General features: G+C 36.5%; 1 protein-coding gene across 1 annotated transcript in view; it reads right to left on the reverse strand.

Moving 5' to 3' along the window:
- ADAMTS20 (ADAM metallopeptidase with thrombospondin type 1 motif 20) overlaps positions 1 to 17,411 on the reverse strand; it is an 84,029-nt gene that overhangs the window by 63,558 nt on the left and 3,060 nt on the right. The window contains exons 2-3 of the mRNA XM_069866147.1: positions 8,342 to 8,507; positions 4,281 to 4,537 (exon numbers count right to left, since the gene is read on the reverse strand). Of these exons, the coding sequence (XP_069722248.1) occupies positions 4,281 to 4,537; positions 8,342 to 8,507 (423 nt within the window). The remainder of the gene's footprint in view (positions 1 to 4,280; positions 4,538 to 8,341; positions 8,508 to 17,411) is intronic.

Below are 17,411 nucleotides of genomic sequence, written 5' to 3' on the forward strand. Positions count from 1 at the left end.
TCCAAGTCCTCTCCAATCTAACATCCCCCAAGTTAACCAAGTAGAGGTTACAGCTGACACCCTATAGGGCCCTAGTGGAAGCAAAAAGAAAGAATATATTCCTTTTAAAGGGTGAGTCACCATGCTATGAATGTCTCTTCTCTGTCTTATCTCTACCTTGGAAATGAGACGGCTGCAAAGATATTCCTTTAATATTGCAGTAACTCACTAAGTGGCGACGAATCATCATCATACACAGCCTTTTTATGAAAATATGCACCAAGACTATAATCTGATCACATAAAATGGCATCATGCACAGCTCAGATGTCAAAGCATCCTTCCCTTCGGTATTTGAAAGAAGCTAACTGAAAATATCATTTCACAAGGCACAACCATAGCCATGTTTCTCTAGCCATTAGAAGCTACTAAGATAAAGATGTATGGGCCTTGCTTGGCAAAACATCTTCTTATACATGAGACAAGTCCCAGGTAGCTCAGAGAAAGACCTTTGTATAATTAAATAATACTGAGGCTTCACCATAAGGACAGACCTTGAGTTCTGTTGTACTGAGACGAAAGTCAAAGACAAATACTTAAAGGGGGGCTATATGAAGGACGGGGACAGACTTTTTTAGCAAGGCTTGGTATGAAAGGACAAGAAGTAATGGTTGTAAACTAAGGGAGAGTAGATTTAGACTAGATATAAGGAAGAAATATTTTACAATGGGGGGAGTGAAACACAGGAACAGGTTGCCCAGGGAAGTAGTGGAGGCTCCATCCCTGGAAAAATTCAAAGTCAGGTTGGATGGGGCTGAGAGCAACCTGATTTAGTTGAACATGTCCCCTGCTTCTGCAGGGCAGGGGGAAACCTGTAAAGCTCCCTTACAACCCAAGGCATTCTATGATTAAACACCTAATCAACAACCACGCCCACCAGCTCTTAGGTGACAATGGTAGTAAATAGCACTAACAGCAGTAAAAGTGGGCAATTATGGACCTGCCTACATACTGTAAAATTTCCACCTGTGTAGTAGCTGGTGGACCTCAAGATGTATAGAGGTATAAGGCATTATGACATTTAATGTACAGGCACCCTGGAGCTAGAACACAAGAGCAGTCACAATTTAAAAAGCAGTAGGGTTTTTTCATGCCCATATAAATATCCATATGTCAAGATAAGCAACAAGTCTAATTCCTGCTGCATAGTCTAAGAACAGACCAAGAAGTTTTTTACTACAAAAATAACTATATAAGCACTATATTTCTTAAAAAGATGTCAGGAATCCTGATTCAGAAAATTAGGACAGTATCTCAAAATGTATCATAGAACCAAATTCGATGAAGGTTTGGTACTTTTACAGTAAACTTCAGTGTCATAATGAATTATTTCAGTTGCTAAGATCAAGCGTTTGTGTTAGGGACTTCAAATAGTCACAGCATGATATGCCTATGATAGAGTCCTCCGGCTACGAAATCTATTAAGGCAGCACAGCACCTATTGCCTGCTCTGCTGATGCATCACTCAGAGGAACAAGAAAGTACATCCCGAGTTAAGCAATCACAGACTTCATTATAATTTTATTTACTGTTTCACATTAAATAATGTCACTATTGTATTTCAACACAAGTTTTTATGAAGTCATATAGCAAAGGTATTCCTTCTGCTTTTGAATTCATATTTCAATCAGAACAAGTAAGTATTTCCAAGACATAGTGTAAATGTTGTGAATACTTACCCTGCCAAGTTTTATGCAATTTTAAAGAAATAAGAAAATGCATTCCAGTTCCAGTTCAATGGGATTACTTGCATGCTGTGAGTTAAGCCTTTTCAGGTTGAATTGGATCAGTGACAAGACACTTAAAACCCTAAAAATATTTAGTGGTATATTTCAGTTCTTATTTTCCACTCATAAACCAGTACCTTATAGCAGCAAATCTACTTTGGTGACTTTTCTGATACCAAAAACAAAAAAAAGGAAGAAAAATGGGCCAGATTTCAAAGGATCTTCTAGGACTGGATGTCTAAGCTTCATTAAAATTTAATGGAATTTACACGCTTCAACTTTTTAAGTCTTCAGAATCCAAGCCAAAACTGAATATCCTTAAAAGTTTCAGAATGATTATAAGAGTAGAGTATAACACTTGATTCATTTAAAATGCCAGCAAGCTGACAGTTTCCTGTAACAGAACAAGTTGCTTAACCAGACAAAAGTACCAGTTAAATTTAACAATCAAAGCTATCTGCATGATGGCAGAAAGGACAAAATTTAATAGTTTCATTTCTTCCCTTTATGAGTAATGAAATACGATTAAAATTGTTGTATTTCAAACACTTACAGGCTGTGGGTCAAGAAATTACTCACCTGCATACTGATGAATTCTAACACAGATTACATAGCAAAGAGTGGCAGTCCTTTGTCTTCCTATTCTTCACATTTATTACTAGCTTACTGAAAAATAACTATTATGGGGAAGAAGAATGAAGAGACTGAAGACTATATCTTCACATGCATTATTTAATTGCTTGACAAAGCAATATGTATGTGATTAGAGGGTTGGATCAGATTACACCCAAAAGTTGCTTACAACTTACGATCCTGTGATTCTATAACATTGCTGAAATGCTTCAAAAAGAAGGGATATGAGCTGAGATATGCATTCTTGGGGCAGGGGGGAAGAAACTAAATGCACTGTGAAGAAAATCTTTCTGAATTAAGATCTGATCTTATTTTTTTAAAAAAAAAAATCTGTATTTATAGAGCAGAACATAAAGCTAAGTGTTTCTAGAAATAAAGTTCTAACAAACTTTTCAGTATTATCTTCAGAAGTAGCAGATGTACATGTAGAATGAGAGCTGCCAGAAAATGCCATCTATACATCATTTTGAATACCACAGTAGAAAGATATTAAATTCCCATTAAAGATGTAGTGTTTTATTGTTTGTTATTACCTCAAAGCCAGCAATAACTTCCCTAAGCCCTAGTTTTACAGCATAGATAGGTAAATACAAGAATGAAATACCAAGTTTCACTCATATGTGTATATATTAAATGCTAGACCTTAAAAACAGTTTCTATAGACTCTCTTTAGCAATTCCAAAATGCATATCCTATTTATCTAGTACAAGTCCAATTATGTAAATAAAGACACAATCATTGCTTTGTAAGGAATAGCAGTCAAACATACAATTATATATGCAGGAACGATGTTCTTAAGAACACTGGGAATTATATTAGCTATAATCACAAAAGTGCCTCATGAAAATTACAGAGGAAATGTTCCATTTCATCTTTTTGTAAAGTGGTGTAAAAAAAACCAAAACAGTTTCCAAGTCATGATTTTTCCTAAAAAAAGTTAAAGAAAATCCCATCTTCTACATTTAGGTGCCTAGATCTGTGTAATAGATGACAGCACCTCTACTGCCATCAACAGGAGATCTAAATATTTGAGTGATTAGAACTCAGTTCAGTTGCGTAACGACACATTATCTCATGTCACTTCATATGCTTATAGATCATCAGACACCTGTGTGGAACTGGCAGATACAACACAAGGTCTACTGGAGACTTGCACACCTATGTGAAGCAGCAGCTGATGCCAAGCCAGATGTCCAATGGCATCTTAGATGGCACCAGACATTTCTATGAAGCAAAATAATTGATATCAGTGGAAACTAGAAAGCTATTCTGCAAGCTCAATGTTAGACACATTTTCATATAAATTAAGCTTCTTGACTAGATGGAAGGAGAGAAATCTAGAAATAATTACTATGCAGAATATTTTAGTATGTCTTTTCCAAAAAATTGGTTCAACAGATAACCCTTTTGATTTTACGGAGCTTCTTTTTTACTGGATCCTGAATCAATACAAGAAGTGACTCTTGGTTCAAGAAAGAATTCACCACAGAAAGAGGTCAGCTAAATGATGCCAACACAAAGTCTGACCCATATTAATTTGATATTACTTGAAAAACTATGATTACTATAACCAAGCGTTTTTTCAATGTCTTAACCTCTGCCTGCTGTAATTAATCCATATGCTTAACTTACTGAAGCTTAAGAATTCTTCTAACACAATAGCAAATCAGGAAATAGGTCACAGCATTTTACCTGCACACCTTATTGTATTAAACTGAAAAGATCCATAATCTGAAGTTTTGGCCCTACTTTTTTTATGTTTATGGAATCTCTTTGCTTTAATACAGAATTCAATCAAACCAGAAGACAGGGAAGTGGTATAAGAGAAAACAGACTAGAAATAAGTTCATAATTATTAGCAGTTTCAGTTAAGTTTACTTACTATTGACATCAGTGTTAGTATGTAGTGTTGTAAATTCTGCCCATGGTGATGAACCATTTTGGTGTCAGCTGTAACCATCACTTCTACATATCTTGGATAGGAAAGAAAACGTTTTTTCCTGGAATGTGAATTGCCATCATCTTTTACAGATAGGTTCTTTAAAGTATGTTCTAAATTGAGAGACTTCTGTAAAACACTGCTGTCTTCATTTAAACTGCTGATGGTTGGATGTGGTAAAGTGCTCTTCATGTCTTTTTCTGTAAAGTAAAAAGATTTGCTGTTGAATGCAATTTCTAAATTTAGAAAGCAAAACAGGCAAAAGGCTGCCCAAAATATAAGAAGCAAACATATTTATGAACTTATTTCCAAGAGAACAATTGCAAGAATTACAAAAATATGTTATGGAAGGCTGTAATAGGAACATCAAGTTACAAGCCTTGTACTTTATCATATAGCTCTATCATACATGAATGCACTGTTAAAAATTAGTTAAGATATAGCAGTATTATACATTTCCTAGAATGAAGTATAATCCAAACAGGCAGGACGGAAGGAGATAAGCACTACAGTTTAAGCAGTGCAACAAAGGAAGCAAGTTAATTAAACAAGCTACATATTATTCACACACAAACCTTCGACTCAGACAGAACCAATCAAAACAAACGATAACACAGACTAGGCCTGACTCCTGAATTCAAGAGTCCCTATTGACTTTTTCATTTCTATAACTAATGCCATACAAATATGGAGTTCACTTTATAAGCAAGTACACATCGAAAGCCTTCAGTAATTTCCTTGACAACTTTGTTAATATTCATTATGTAGGATTAGGTTCTAAAGGAAATACAGAACCTACCCAGGTAGCTCCAAACTAAGTACAGTTTGCATCCACTTATGCTGTTGCTAAGGGGACTCCCTGATTAATGCATTGATTTTATCTATTGAGCACCAGAAGCCTCTGGTGGCTGGACTATACAGCATACTTAACCGAGAAGCATATCTTAATTCTCACTACTCTCCAGAACTTAAGCAGCTAACCAGACACTTCAGCCCCCTCAGAACAAACCTCCACTCTTTCTGGAAGCTACATTTTATCTTAAAAAGTGGCTGCCAAAGGATGTCTCCTAATCCTTTTATTCTAATGACTTAGTGACTACAACATTGAGTCAAGAATTCAGAGATCCCAACTCTTGCCACTCTCAGCTTGAGAGGATTTATATCTATGCATTCCATATTTCAAAGGAAGAGCTCTCATCTAAACTTTAAGCTACTTTTGATAGGGCAATAGTTTGTCCTTTTTAAAGTTAGGGCACACAACAGCCAGAAAACAGCAGAGAGCCAACAGCAAGCTCCTTAAAGTTTCCTGAGTAATTGTGTAGAAGTCAGTCGCAAAATACAGCTATAACAATTACAAAAACTATCAGTACTAACAATAACAAAGGGAGAATTTGGAGACTGGCTTTGAAAAGGAACTTGTTCATGAATAGCTACATATATTAGACGTGTTCAGACTGAGCAAGTTTGATGCACTGATGGGAACTGGCTGAAGCAATCCCATATGCACATTATTGTTACTATGTCACAGATGATGTCTGAGCTTTCAGAGTACCAGCAAAATGGTAAACAGCATCTATATTTAAAGTGAACATTTAAAGAAGACCTAATTTTATAAACCAGCCAAGAAAGTAATCAATACCAGAACAAATCAAATTGGTTTTGTTTCTAAACACCAGAAATCAACAAGTGGATGAGTAATAGTTACCATATTTATCAAAACCTTACTATGGTAAACTCAGATGAGCTTTCCTATATTAAGGACATAGGATTTATGGACAGAGGAAATGTAGCAGATGTCCTATCCTGGTTTGAGTAAGGTTTGTACCAGGGATTCCAATTAAATTTTCATCAGCAGTTAGTTTAGAAAAAATTAGTACAAAGTGAGAAAAAGAGTAGTTAGATAATTTTAGAAGTAATTATCATGGTCCAATTTCAAACTAAGATGTACTGAAGGCTATGCCTCTCCATATCCTCTGTCAAGGTTCACTTACCAGAAAAAGAGAAACTCTCAAGACAACAAGTATTGCTAGATCTCCTATGTACTTCCCTGAAGAGAGGATATGAATACCCAGGAAGACTAGCATTAAAGGAGACAAATCTTTTCTTTAGAAGGGCAGAAATATAACATAAGGGTTTTCTGCACGAATATTGCTGCAACTTCGCTCCCCCAAAAATGACAGTAATCACTGGCTCACCACCTTTTGTAGTTGCTCCAATAAATGAAAGGGGGGAAATGACCATATTCTTAATGCTTGGAAACTTATTCCTCACACTAGGTTGCTTATGTTAATGGCATTCTAATATACAGCATAGAAAAAATACCCAAAGAAACAAACTGAAAGGCCTCTACTTTGGTTCAGTACATATAATTCATCATTAAAAAAAGAATTAGGAAAAATAAAACTTTCTTGATTTTCAAACAAAGAACTCTTTGTTCTGCAATGGCAATCACTATCAGCACCAGCTTCTTAAAACTGAGTTTAAAAAAAGCAATACCTTTCACTACAATTTGTTGAATGCAACATTATTAAAATGGTTGCTTTCTGGCTGTAGTATCTATGAAAAAAAAACCAGAATTCTCAACATATCATTTCTGAGTATAAATTTATACTTTAAGAAATTTCAAAAATTAAAAAACTAGCTACCCAAGCTATACCATTTATTTTGCAATTTATATTTTCGAACATCTACATAGATACTCCTTAAGAAAGTTAAATTGAAATTTTATGTTTTCCTTTTCTTCAGACAGACATATTTATGCACTCAGCCTTACTTAAACATTCCGGAAGTGCAACTACATTCAAATTCCATAAATGCAAGTTTAAATCTCACGAAAGGCGTAGGATTTTAATTAGACATGATTTTTCTAAACACAAAGCTGAACCCAATATAAGCTGTTTTCTCCTATTGTGAATATCTACCCATTTGTTTTTTCTTTGAAGCCAAATAAATGAAGCCCATATGCTTCTATCAAAAGCAAAAGAAAAGCATTTATTATGTCACAACACATAAAAAAACCCGTGTTTCCAACACAATGAAAATATTTCTTAAACAGCACTGGTATAATAGTAAAGGTTAAGAAGTGCATTGCTCAAGCAGGATCTTCAAAGGCTTCTACATCATTATATCCCAAAACAGATGGTAACTTAGTGTTTAGAAAGAGTCTGTGGACACCTACAATTTCAAATAAATCCTTTCTAATTCTGCTCTTTTGTCTAGGTTTTGTACTTTGATGGTAACTGCAGGTGCCTTTCTTGCATTATACTATTTTCCAACTACAAAGATGCATGCGCAACTATGAAAAAAACCAGCTACTGAAAATGTTTTGCTCCACTAAAAAATACATTAGTCTAAAGCACAGTGCTTTCTACTCACTGCTTTATGGTATTAATAAAGCTTTTTGTCCTTCATGATCACTTTCGCTGCATACATTTCTGCTCCTAAGCTACTTTGTTTAATGATTAACCCATACACTGTGAGACTATGAAAGTACAACTATTCATTCACTTGTCACGTATCCCAATAGTATGCTTGTAAATTACTTCACTTTATTTTAAAGAAAACCAAATATTACGTAGGATGAACAAATTATTAAAATACTCATAAGGAGAAAAATCTGCATTAGTGGGTAATGTTAGATACTTCCATTATTAAGAAAGACAGATGTCCTGTATTATCTGTTAGACTTGCAATAAGTCATTATCTTTTGCAAACGTAAGTGACAACAACTCCCCTGAATCTACTCTTTAAAAGTTAACATACAGAACATAGTAAACCCACAGAGAAGTTCTTGCAATATTACGATATTTTTTCCACGTACATTTTGTGCCATATTTGAATTAGTCAATGGCAGAAAAGATACAGCTGCCAAGCCTACATGAAAGAGACATGTAGGTTCTAATGGAACAATCTGGAGACAAATATTATTTATGAAAATTAAATCTTGCTTTTTTTAACATCTGTAATTTGAAAAAGTCACAGTGAAATTTAAAGTATGACTATACCTGAAACTTCACAAGGCTTATGGGTCTTCTGATACTTTTTTTTAAGTTCTTCATGCCTGTATATAAGATGTGGTTTGTTATGCTCATCATCTTCATGATCACCTCCATCCGCTTTCATCAGAGGTTCTAAAAAATATTCACCATCATGTGTCTTAAAGGTGCCCATCTGAAAGTAAGAGAAGTAATTGATTTATTTTCCACTAAAAATACTCATGGGAAAATAATTTTCATTGAAATAATAACTATTTATGATAATATTTTGAAATTAATGAAAGTAAATTTACACGTGAGACAGAGGAAACTTCAGTGGAAGCTGGAGATGGAAGCTTGAAAGTAAGGCAAAGAGAAGTTTGCTTTCAGAGACTTGTCCCAACAGAATAACTCATAACAGACTACCTTGCATATTAAAAACGTATCACAGGTAATCACTATACAGAGTTAACAAAACAAAGGACATCACAAAAGTAAAGAGTATATACATACAATCAAGCAAGACCAGCTGGGAACTGTACAAATGTAAGCAGAAGCCTTCAAGAAATTCAGTGTCTGCGTTGTCCAAATTTTAGGCTAGTTTGCTGCCTTCTGTCCTATACATAATTTATATAATATTTTTCTTCTAAGATTGCATTTTGCCCATAGATTAGAAACAGCGCTAACATGATATTCTTTTTAAAGTCTTTGAAACAAGTGCCAGGAATTCAAAGCTGACATTTCATTGAAGTGTCATTGAAGAGTTTGATCACTTTGAAAATTCCATTCAAACTCCTGACGCCAAACCCAAACAACCAAGTGTTTACAGACAAAAAAACCCATCTAGGAATTCAAAACCACATTTATGCACCATTATCCTATCCAGAGGACTGGGAAGAGGCAACATGAGGCACCATATCTGATCTCTGGCAGTCTAGGACTGCTGATACTCTGAAAGCAGTAGTCCTGTCTTGCCCCTTGTCTAGATGTACACTAACCACACTTTTTTATGCACTAGCAATGGAAATCATGTAGACTGGATATCATACCAACTCATCTATTTTGTTAAATATTTATGCCTCCTACCAAAGAGAGATATTTTAAAGATTTTTCAGCTGAAATAGCAAGGGTCACCTGGAATAGAGAACAATTTTTCCTGGAGGGGGTGGAAAAAGCAACTTCATATCAGCAAAAGTCAACTGTAAAGCCAGACCATCAAGCAACTCGGAAGCCTGCATATCAAGCTGAGCCCAACAATGAATATAAAATGCCTGGCAACATATGTGGCTCAACTTTCATTACTTTACAGTCTATCTGACCTGTCTACAGTTAAGAAGAACTCATGATATTGTATGTGAGAAAAAACCAAAGGATAAGAGACAAAAACCAGTGTTCTGTCTTAAGAAGGGTATATGCTCCTTGTCATTTAAAACCCAAGCAGACATCAAGCTTGAAGCCATCAGTTCCAGTCCTTTATATTCTCTATGAAGACTAAAGCTGGATTTTCGTCACTACATGTGGTTATCTCCTCATTTTCCGAATACAAGGGTGTACAAAAACTCAATCACCAGCTACACTGTTTTATAGTCTTTCATTCATGAAGGTGATACAGGTTAAGGTGACAGATGGCCAATGCAAATGGAGCTATTACTGTGAGTTAGGCACACAAGGAAAAGGTCTGAGAGACCCAAATGAAAAATACTTTTGGAAAAACCAAATAAACCAAAGTCACTTAGATATACAGAGGGAGGTTGCTGAAACAGGAGCCTAAGCATTTGCAGGAAATGAAATCAGAAATGAACTGGATTTACTTATCTACAGATGCCTCTCAAATCATGTAACAAGAAATCTCCTGAAACATTCTATTTCTGTTCTCAGATAAAGAAGTAAACGTACATTTAAAAGATCTCTTCAGTAGAAGTGGACTACAAAATTGAAAACAGCCTCTTGCACATCATAAATAAGCGGTCCAAAGAGAGAGTGCAACCCAGCACTATGCATATGCATTGATTTGAAGAAATTTATGAGAAAACCCACATGAGAAAGGTAATTTATATCTTGGACTTAAAATACTTTGGATGAGTTAGACACCTTATATTAAATCAAGGTTCAACGGATCAACACAGATACTCACAATATATGGTATGTCTTAGGGATTTAAAGTAGTTTAAAACTGTACAGTCTTAATCAATGTATTTGTTCTAACCCAAGAGTAGAAGAAATAAATATTGTGGAATTTATGGTTCAAGTATGTACCATGCCCATGTACAAATTATATCCTTGTGTATAATGGCAACTTCATAGAACACATGGAAAACATAAGGATATAAAGCAGGTTTCAGAAACGTGGAATCAATCTTAATATGTCCAACAGCAAAATTGGAAAGCTTTCAGAAAAATTCCAAAACAACAACTGCAGTTCTGGAAAAAGGGACTCTAAACTGGCAGACTCCCTCCCAGGTAAGCTCCTCTGATGTATTCAAGTATTTTTATGCCCTCATGATATGACTTCTTAACACAAACTCAAAAAACTGCAAGCGATTTACAACAAGAAACCAGCAAGAGTACTTTCATGGTCAAAGTAAATTACAAACCCCATTCCTTTTATATTACTCTCTTTCCTTCTTCCCTCCCTCCTTCTTGTGTTAATTCAAAGCTCTTCTGAATCATGTGAGAAGCCCTTCACCCTTTTCTTCCTGCTCCACTGTTACAATGTTTTCTAATGAAAGACTTCAGCATGGCTTAATTAGTTCACTGAAGAAAAAAGTATTAGAGGTTATCTGATCATGGTATACTGCCAACATCTGGAAAAAATATTTCTACTAGACAATAATCCAACTAGAAATACAGTAAAAGGTAGTGGTTGCAAGCTAATGTTTTAATTAAAACTAGAGTTAATATAACAGAAATAGGAAAATAATAATAAAATAATAATAAATAGTACACCAGCTAAGCAACAGGTAAGAAATATCTAACAATGCATAAGCATTACCTGGTGGAACACCTTTTTGAAGTGACTGAAACAACATTGGTTTTGAATTTCTTAGAAAGAAATAGAAAATGCTAAAAGCTTGTTATAGGGGAAATAATCTTTTATCCTAAGTTTAACTACAATTGATCTCCTTACAAATTCTGTGATGTTAAGATTTCATCAGCAGATATAATCACACCTTCAGCACATTTAATCACATCTTTAACACAACTCATGAGGCACCTACCCGTGCTCAAAAGTGTCCCGGTGTGAAGAGCCGCTTAATCCTTTGTTAAATAAATCTATATAATTACAGATAGGAATTTAAGTTCCATATAAACTACTAAAGGGATCTTACCTATTTGTATGTTTAGACGACATCCGATTAACTACGCTGATAACTGTAGCACTGGATCTAGTGTCCTCACTGCCAAGTTACTTTCACCAAGGAACACATACACACAAACGTATTTCCATTTTGCATAATGCATAGGGGAAAGGATATACTCGCAGGAAGTGTAATCCTGGCTCTTAGATACAGCCTTACCTTGTAAGGCGTTTTTGGCAAGCAAATCTGGCTCAATCCTGGTAAAAATTGTATAGAATCACAGAATGGTTCAGGTTGGAAAGGACCTTAAAGATCAACTGGTTCCAACCTCTCTGCTACGGGCAGGGACACCTTCCGTAAGATCAGGATGCTCAAAGCCTCATCCAACCTGGCCTTGATAACCTCCAGGGATGGAGCATCCACAACTTCCCTGGACAACCTGCGCCAGTGCCTCACCACCCTCAGAGCAAAAAATTTCTTCTTAGTATCTAATCTACATCTCCCCTCTTTCATCTTAAAACTGTTACCCCTGGTTCTATCACTGTACTCCCTGATAAAGAGCCCCTCCCCAGCTTTCCTGTAAGTTCCATTGTGTATTCTGGGAGTTTCTAAATACAATTTATATCAACAACTATTAGCAGAGAACTTCAGAGAATGTTACAATAACAGTCTCAATGACAGCTGGAAAGAGGAGGGATCACGGCAATTAACAAGATTCATTGGAGTGGAAGGAAGAGAGGCAATTTAGTTTTACCTTTATATACAATTCACAGTGAGAAAGCTAGACAAGTCAGATAAAAATTACACATAACATTTTTTATCACAGATTTGTATATGGAGATTTCACTATTGAAAAGCAGCTATTCTGCTCTATCTGTTGAAACTAGTGAAATGCATTATAAATATACATTAAGAAGGGTTTTTTTGTTGTTGGTTGGGGTTTTCTCTAGGGGTGGCTTTTGATGTTTAGCTTTTAGGGGGTTTGGGTAAGTAATCATCAAGCTAAGTATTTCCACAGAACACAGATCTAGGGAGATCTGTACACTTAATACCAGAGGAAACTCCATCATATAATCTTGTCTGTCTCTGTAAATGTCAAGCAAATGTACTTTTGCAACTTACCTTTGTTTAAAGAGAACTTCCTAGCTTTGATGTTTTTAAGTACATGCAGAACCACCTTCTTCTTTCACTGGAAGATGAACAGCTCCAAAACGTCCTTTCAACCTCACATATGCCATCAGGCAATTATCACTCAAGTACATGCAAGGTATGGTTAGATTTTCACCAGTTTTAGTCAACCACAAAGTAAGTTACCTTGAGTACTTTTGCCAGTACGAGTATTCCCACAAGGTACAGCCTGTTATCAGTGTCTGAATTTGCTACCTCACTGTTTTCTACATGAGACTACACAGAATGGCAACTGAGACTATTGCAGATATGTTATCTCACATGGGAAGCCTATCTATTCCCCAAGAGCACAGTTTCCAGAGATCCATAACTGCCAACTGCTGACAAACACCTAGGGCTGGACACATTTATTTAAGACCAAAAAAGAGCTGTTTTGCATGCCATTTCAGTAATTTGGCTCATCTAGTGATACCAAAGGGCCATATGTTCCAAAGGGCCAATCACTTACATTCATGAACACTATGTTCTGCATACTTCCTAGAAGTTTAATGAATATACGCATATATATAATTTTTACCTTCTGTGGCTGCCCACAGCTTTCCAGCAAATTCACCCATGTCACATAAACCCAAAATGATGAAAGAGAGATTGTGGATCGCCTATAAAGGCTGTAGTTAAGAAGAGGCTGCACCCAGCAGGACAATTTATCCGGAAAACAGAATGTGCTCAAACAGCTGCCAAGAAGAAGGCTACCAGACTCAGGATGTGGGCAAAAAGTGGGCCAGCAATGTCTGAGCACCCTTGGGATAAAACGTTAAACAGAAGTCAATGTGCCTACATAAAGGACAATTCATGCAGAACTGCTGGTGAAAAGTAGATCTGTACTCAGACCCTACTGCATCCGAGAGACATTTTCTGTGACAGACCTCAGCTGCACATTTCACAGCCCCACGTATTTTCTCAGCTTACAGTTGCCAATAACCACCGGCATTCGTTCATCTTTGCTGGTCCCTGTGTAAAAGCATTGCATCTGTGGAGATGTTTTCATAAAAAGCAGAGACAGAGATAATCTATCAGGTATGTTTCAAGTTTTTTTTGTAACATATGCAGGGGGGACCTACACTGTCTTACTATTTTATAACAAATTGTGCAACGAACAGTGCAGACAGGCAGAATTTGACTTTGGGATACAGGATCATATTCAAGTAAACTCAAGTGTTATGGCCCACTTCCAGATATATGTGAAAAAGACATCTAGCATCTACAAAGCTAAAGAGAGATGAGATAGCAATAGTAAGATATACCTGCCATTCATCCTGTGACCAGCAGAGCAAGACTGGGAAGATTTCAGGCAACTGCAGTCATTAACATAGACTATTGTTGAAAAATGCTAGATTAAGCATCACAGAAGTGGAGATACTTAAAAACTGGGCCTGCTTCTGAGAATGTATATTGAGGAAAAGCTAATAAGAAAACAAACCAAAGTAAATGAGATAAAAATTTTAAATCAAATTAGACAAGAGTAACTGAATAAATAATCAGAGAAGAAAGCAGCAAAGATAAAATCAAATGGGAAAAAAAATCAAATTAAGCAATCAAGTACAAAATTCTTTACCTAGAACTTTTCATTGTAGAGAAGGTAGAGTTTGGTCTAATTCCCGAGAGCCCAGCATTTTACCTTTTACTTGCAAAATCAGTCCTTGTACTTGAAACCATTTTGTGCTGGTGTGACAGAACAAATGTAAAGAGTGATAACGGACGCGCTGAAATTTTTGACTGTTGTATTGCAGAGATTCAGGGCTAGAGACTCACCTTGTACTCTTACATGACAACTGAAACCAGAGCTATAAGGTGGAAATCATCACATCAGCCAGTCAGCAGCAACAAGACTTAGTTTGTCCAAACAAGAACAGATTGTCATACATTTTTTTCCTAGCTTATAATGGATTCTCTACATTAAGATAAAAAAACCTACAAAAGCTAATATGTAGTTTATGAATGCTCATAGGTTTATAAATGTGACCTGAATGCTGAAAATTAATCTGCCTTTCAGATTTAGAAGATAGCTTTTTGAAGTGACCGACGAGAAGTTAAAGTATTAATTTACATCAAGGTAAGCGTATCTTCAAGTTACAGGGTTAAGGCTTTCATTGGAAAACCAATGTAGTTTAATTCATTGAAATCAGTAGCACTAAGCAACACAAAACTAAGGAGCAAATATCCGGAGCCTGTTACCTGCACTAGATCACCAAAAGAAACTAGATTCTGGCTATTCTGGCATCAGCTTCTAGCGTTTTCAGGGAGGGTTGGGAACTGTAGGTTTATTTGTGGGGTTTTTTGTTTTGGTTTAGTATTAAACCAAAAAATTTAAAACTATATTTCATTAAAATAAATTCCAGGATTGCCTACTTTTCCTGAAAAGGAACCACTGCACTCATCCATAAGAGCAGACAGAATTGTTTTCAAAAATCTCTCAGAGAGGTGATCCGCTGATCCATATTAGTAAAAAAAATAAACACAGACTCTTGTACTGTGGCAATTTTTAAGATCCACACTTGGGTTCATATTCCTGCCAATCTCCAGACAAAATTAGTTTGATATGCAGTAAAGGAATGTTACCAAGGGGCTTCCTGGAGCTCCCAAGGAAGGAATTTATCACACAGGCCTTGTTACTCTCCAGAAGCCACATCACAACAAAGCAGCCCTACCTTCCGGGACTGCAGAAAGCTGATAGCTAGCGGTTCCATGCAAAAAGAGATTCACATGTACTTTCCTACTCCTAACTTTTGCCAGTCAGTGAGCATGTGAAATCGCTCTATAAACCAGAGACTGCAGACTCAAAAAGTGTTTCTTCCTTTCTTATCTTTGCCTTTCTCACAGTAGATCACATAAACTACCTTTGCACTTAGGCATTCTCTCAGCTCACAAAAACTGATTTTAACTATTCTCAGCATCAGTCAACACATTCCTGACCTCCACAAAAGAATACCAGGCTTCTCAAGGGACTAAACAACTTGGTTTTATAGCACTCGTTGAGGATTAAAACAAATATAAATAAAGCTCCTTTCTTCAGACAGGGGTCTGCTAGGAACTGAAGGCTCATTCGAGTTATAAATGGTGACACTTTATTCACTGGTATTTGCTAATATTTGTTAATAAACTTTTAAGTCACATGTTCTTGAAAGTTAAATGATTTTTTTTACATATATCCAGGGACATCCTCAGCAGATCTTGTTTCCCATGTTTGCAGAAATTTATAATTGACCAATGCAGTAAAAAAACACGCAGAACTTAAGGAAGTAAAGTGAAATGAAGGGTGAAATTCCAAAAATTACGCTAAAGATGCAAGCAATATGCCTGTATGTGATCAGATGTTCAACTAGGCACCCAGGCCATCACTCCAAATGACCTTCTGCCTTTGATGGCATCCCAAACTTCCCTAATTACACACTCCTTCCTTGCAATTACTACAGACTCCCCGCTGACCTTCTAACCTCCCTTTGCCATTTGCATCCCTGAACCCAGGGCATGCTCTGAAATGTAACACAACAAAACTGCACACAGGGTGTCAGGAGCCATTAAGCAATGCTTCACGGGTACTCTGGGTTGTACACGCTCTTGGCACACTCAGAAAAAGGCTTTACTGAGGGTGAAAAGAGAAAGCAGAGCTTGAGGGGCAGAACACACAACTTGAGAATGCAAAAAAAGAAAAGAAGGAAATTGGTAAGCAGCAGTGAAGCTGTGAATGAAGGTAGGCACAGAGCTTGGGGACAGATACCTATAGGATAAAGTGAACTCAAGTACCCGATTTAACTTCAGATCACTCAGGCACAACTTCAGAGCAATTTTTAAAATTCCATTGCTAAATTTCCTGCAGTTTTCCATCTAAATCGATGTCCGTTTTTCCTCCCTAGCTTTCAGAACATTGGTCTACTGCAATTGCCTTATACATGCAAAGCTGGAAGATAAAATTATAGCTAATTGTTCAAAGCAATCTCTTCTATTTTAATTTCCATACATGAAGCATTGAAGAAGATGGATGCTACAAAGGAGAGAGATTTTATTTAAAGTAGATACAATATAGGGCTACCAAGTCACTAGTCTAGTTTCTAGTGTCTCACAATAAACAGTATCTTACCTCAGCAGCAGTCCCACTTAAATATTTGCATGGATTTATTAAGCCTGGTACTGTTTAGTAAAAGAGCAATAACTGATTAGCTTATTTTTGCAGGTGTATTTGTTGAATGCACAAAAATATGAAATCTAAAACCCTTGAGAACAAATATCTTTTTATTAACTTTCGAGGGTAGCCCCACCAGGGAGTAAAGAATGCATTCAGGGAGGACAAGATTGCATAGGAAAATTCCACCTGGTCTCTATCTCCCTCATTTCACAGTCCTCCTCTTGACTGCAAAAAGACCTGTCTTCCCCTGGCAGACACATTAAGAGTGTAACACTTCAGATCAATGCAAATGAGGTAGAACACAGGCAGAAGGCTCTGAGACAGGCTGGAGGATACTCTGTGCTGATACTGGCAACCAGGTGGCTATGACCACCTCTTCATCTCCATACAGTTGCCCCCCTGGGAACCATAGGCACTTCCCACAAAATATGCACCAGCACCCGTGCAAGGTTCGGCTTCACCTTCCAAAAACCTCACAATGCTGGATATG

This window comes from Phaenicophaeus curvirostris, chromosome 1 (genome assembly GCF_032191515.1).
Source record: "Phaenicophaeus curvirostris isolate KB17595 chromosome 1, BPBGC_Pcur_1.0, whole genome shotgun sequence".
NCBI lineage: Eukaryota > Metazoa > Chordata > Aves > Cuculiformes > Cuculidae > Phaenicophaeus > Phaenicophaeus curvirostris.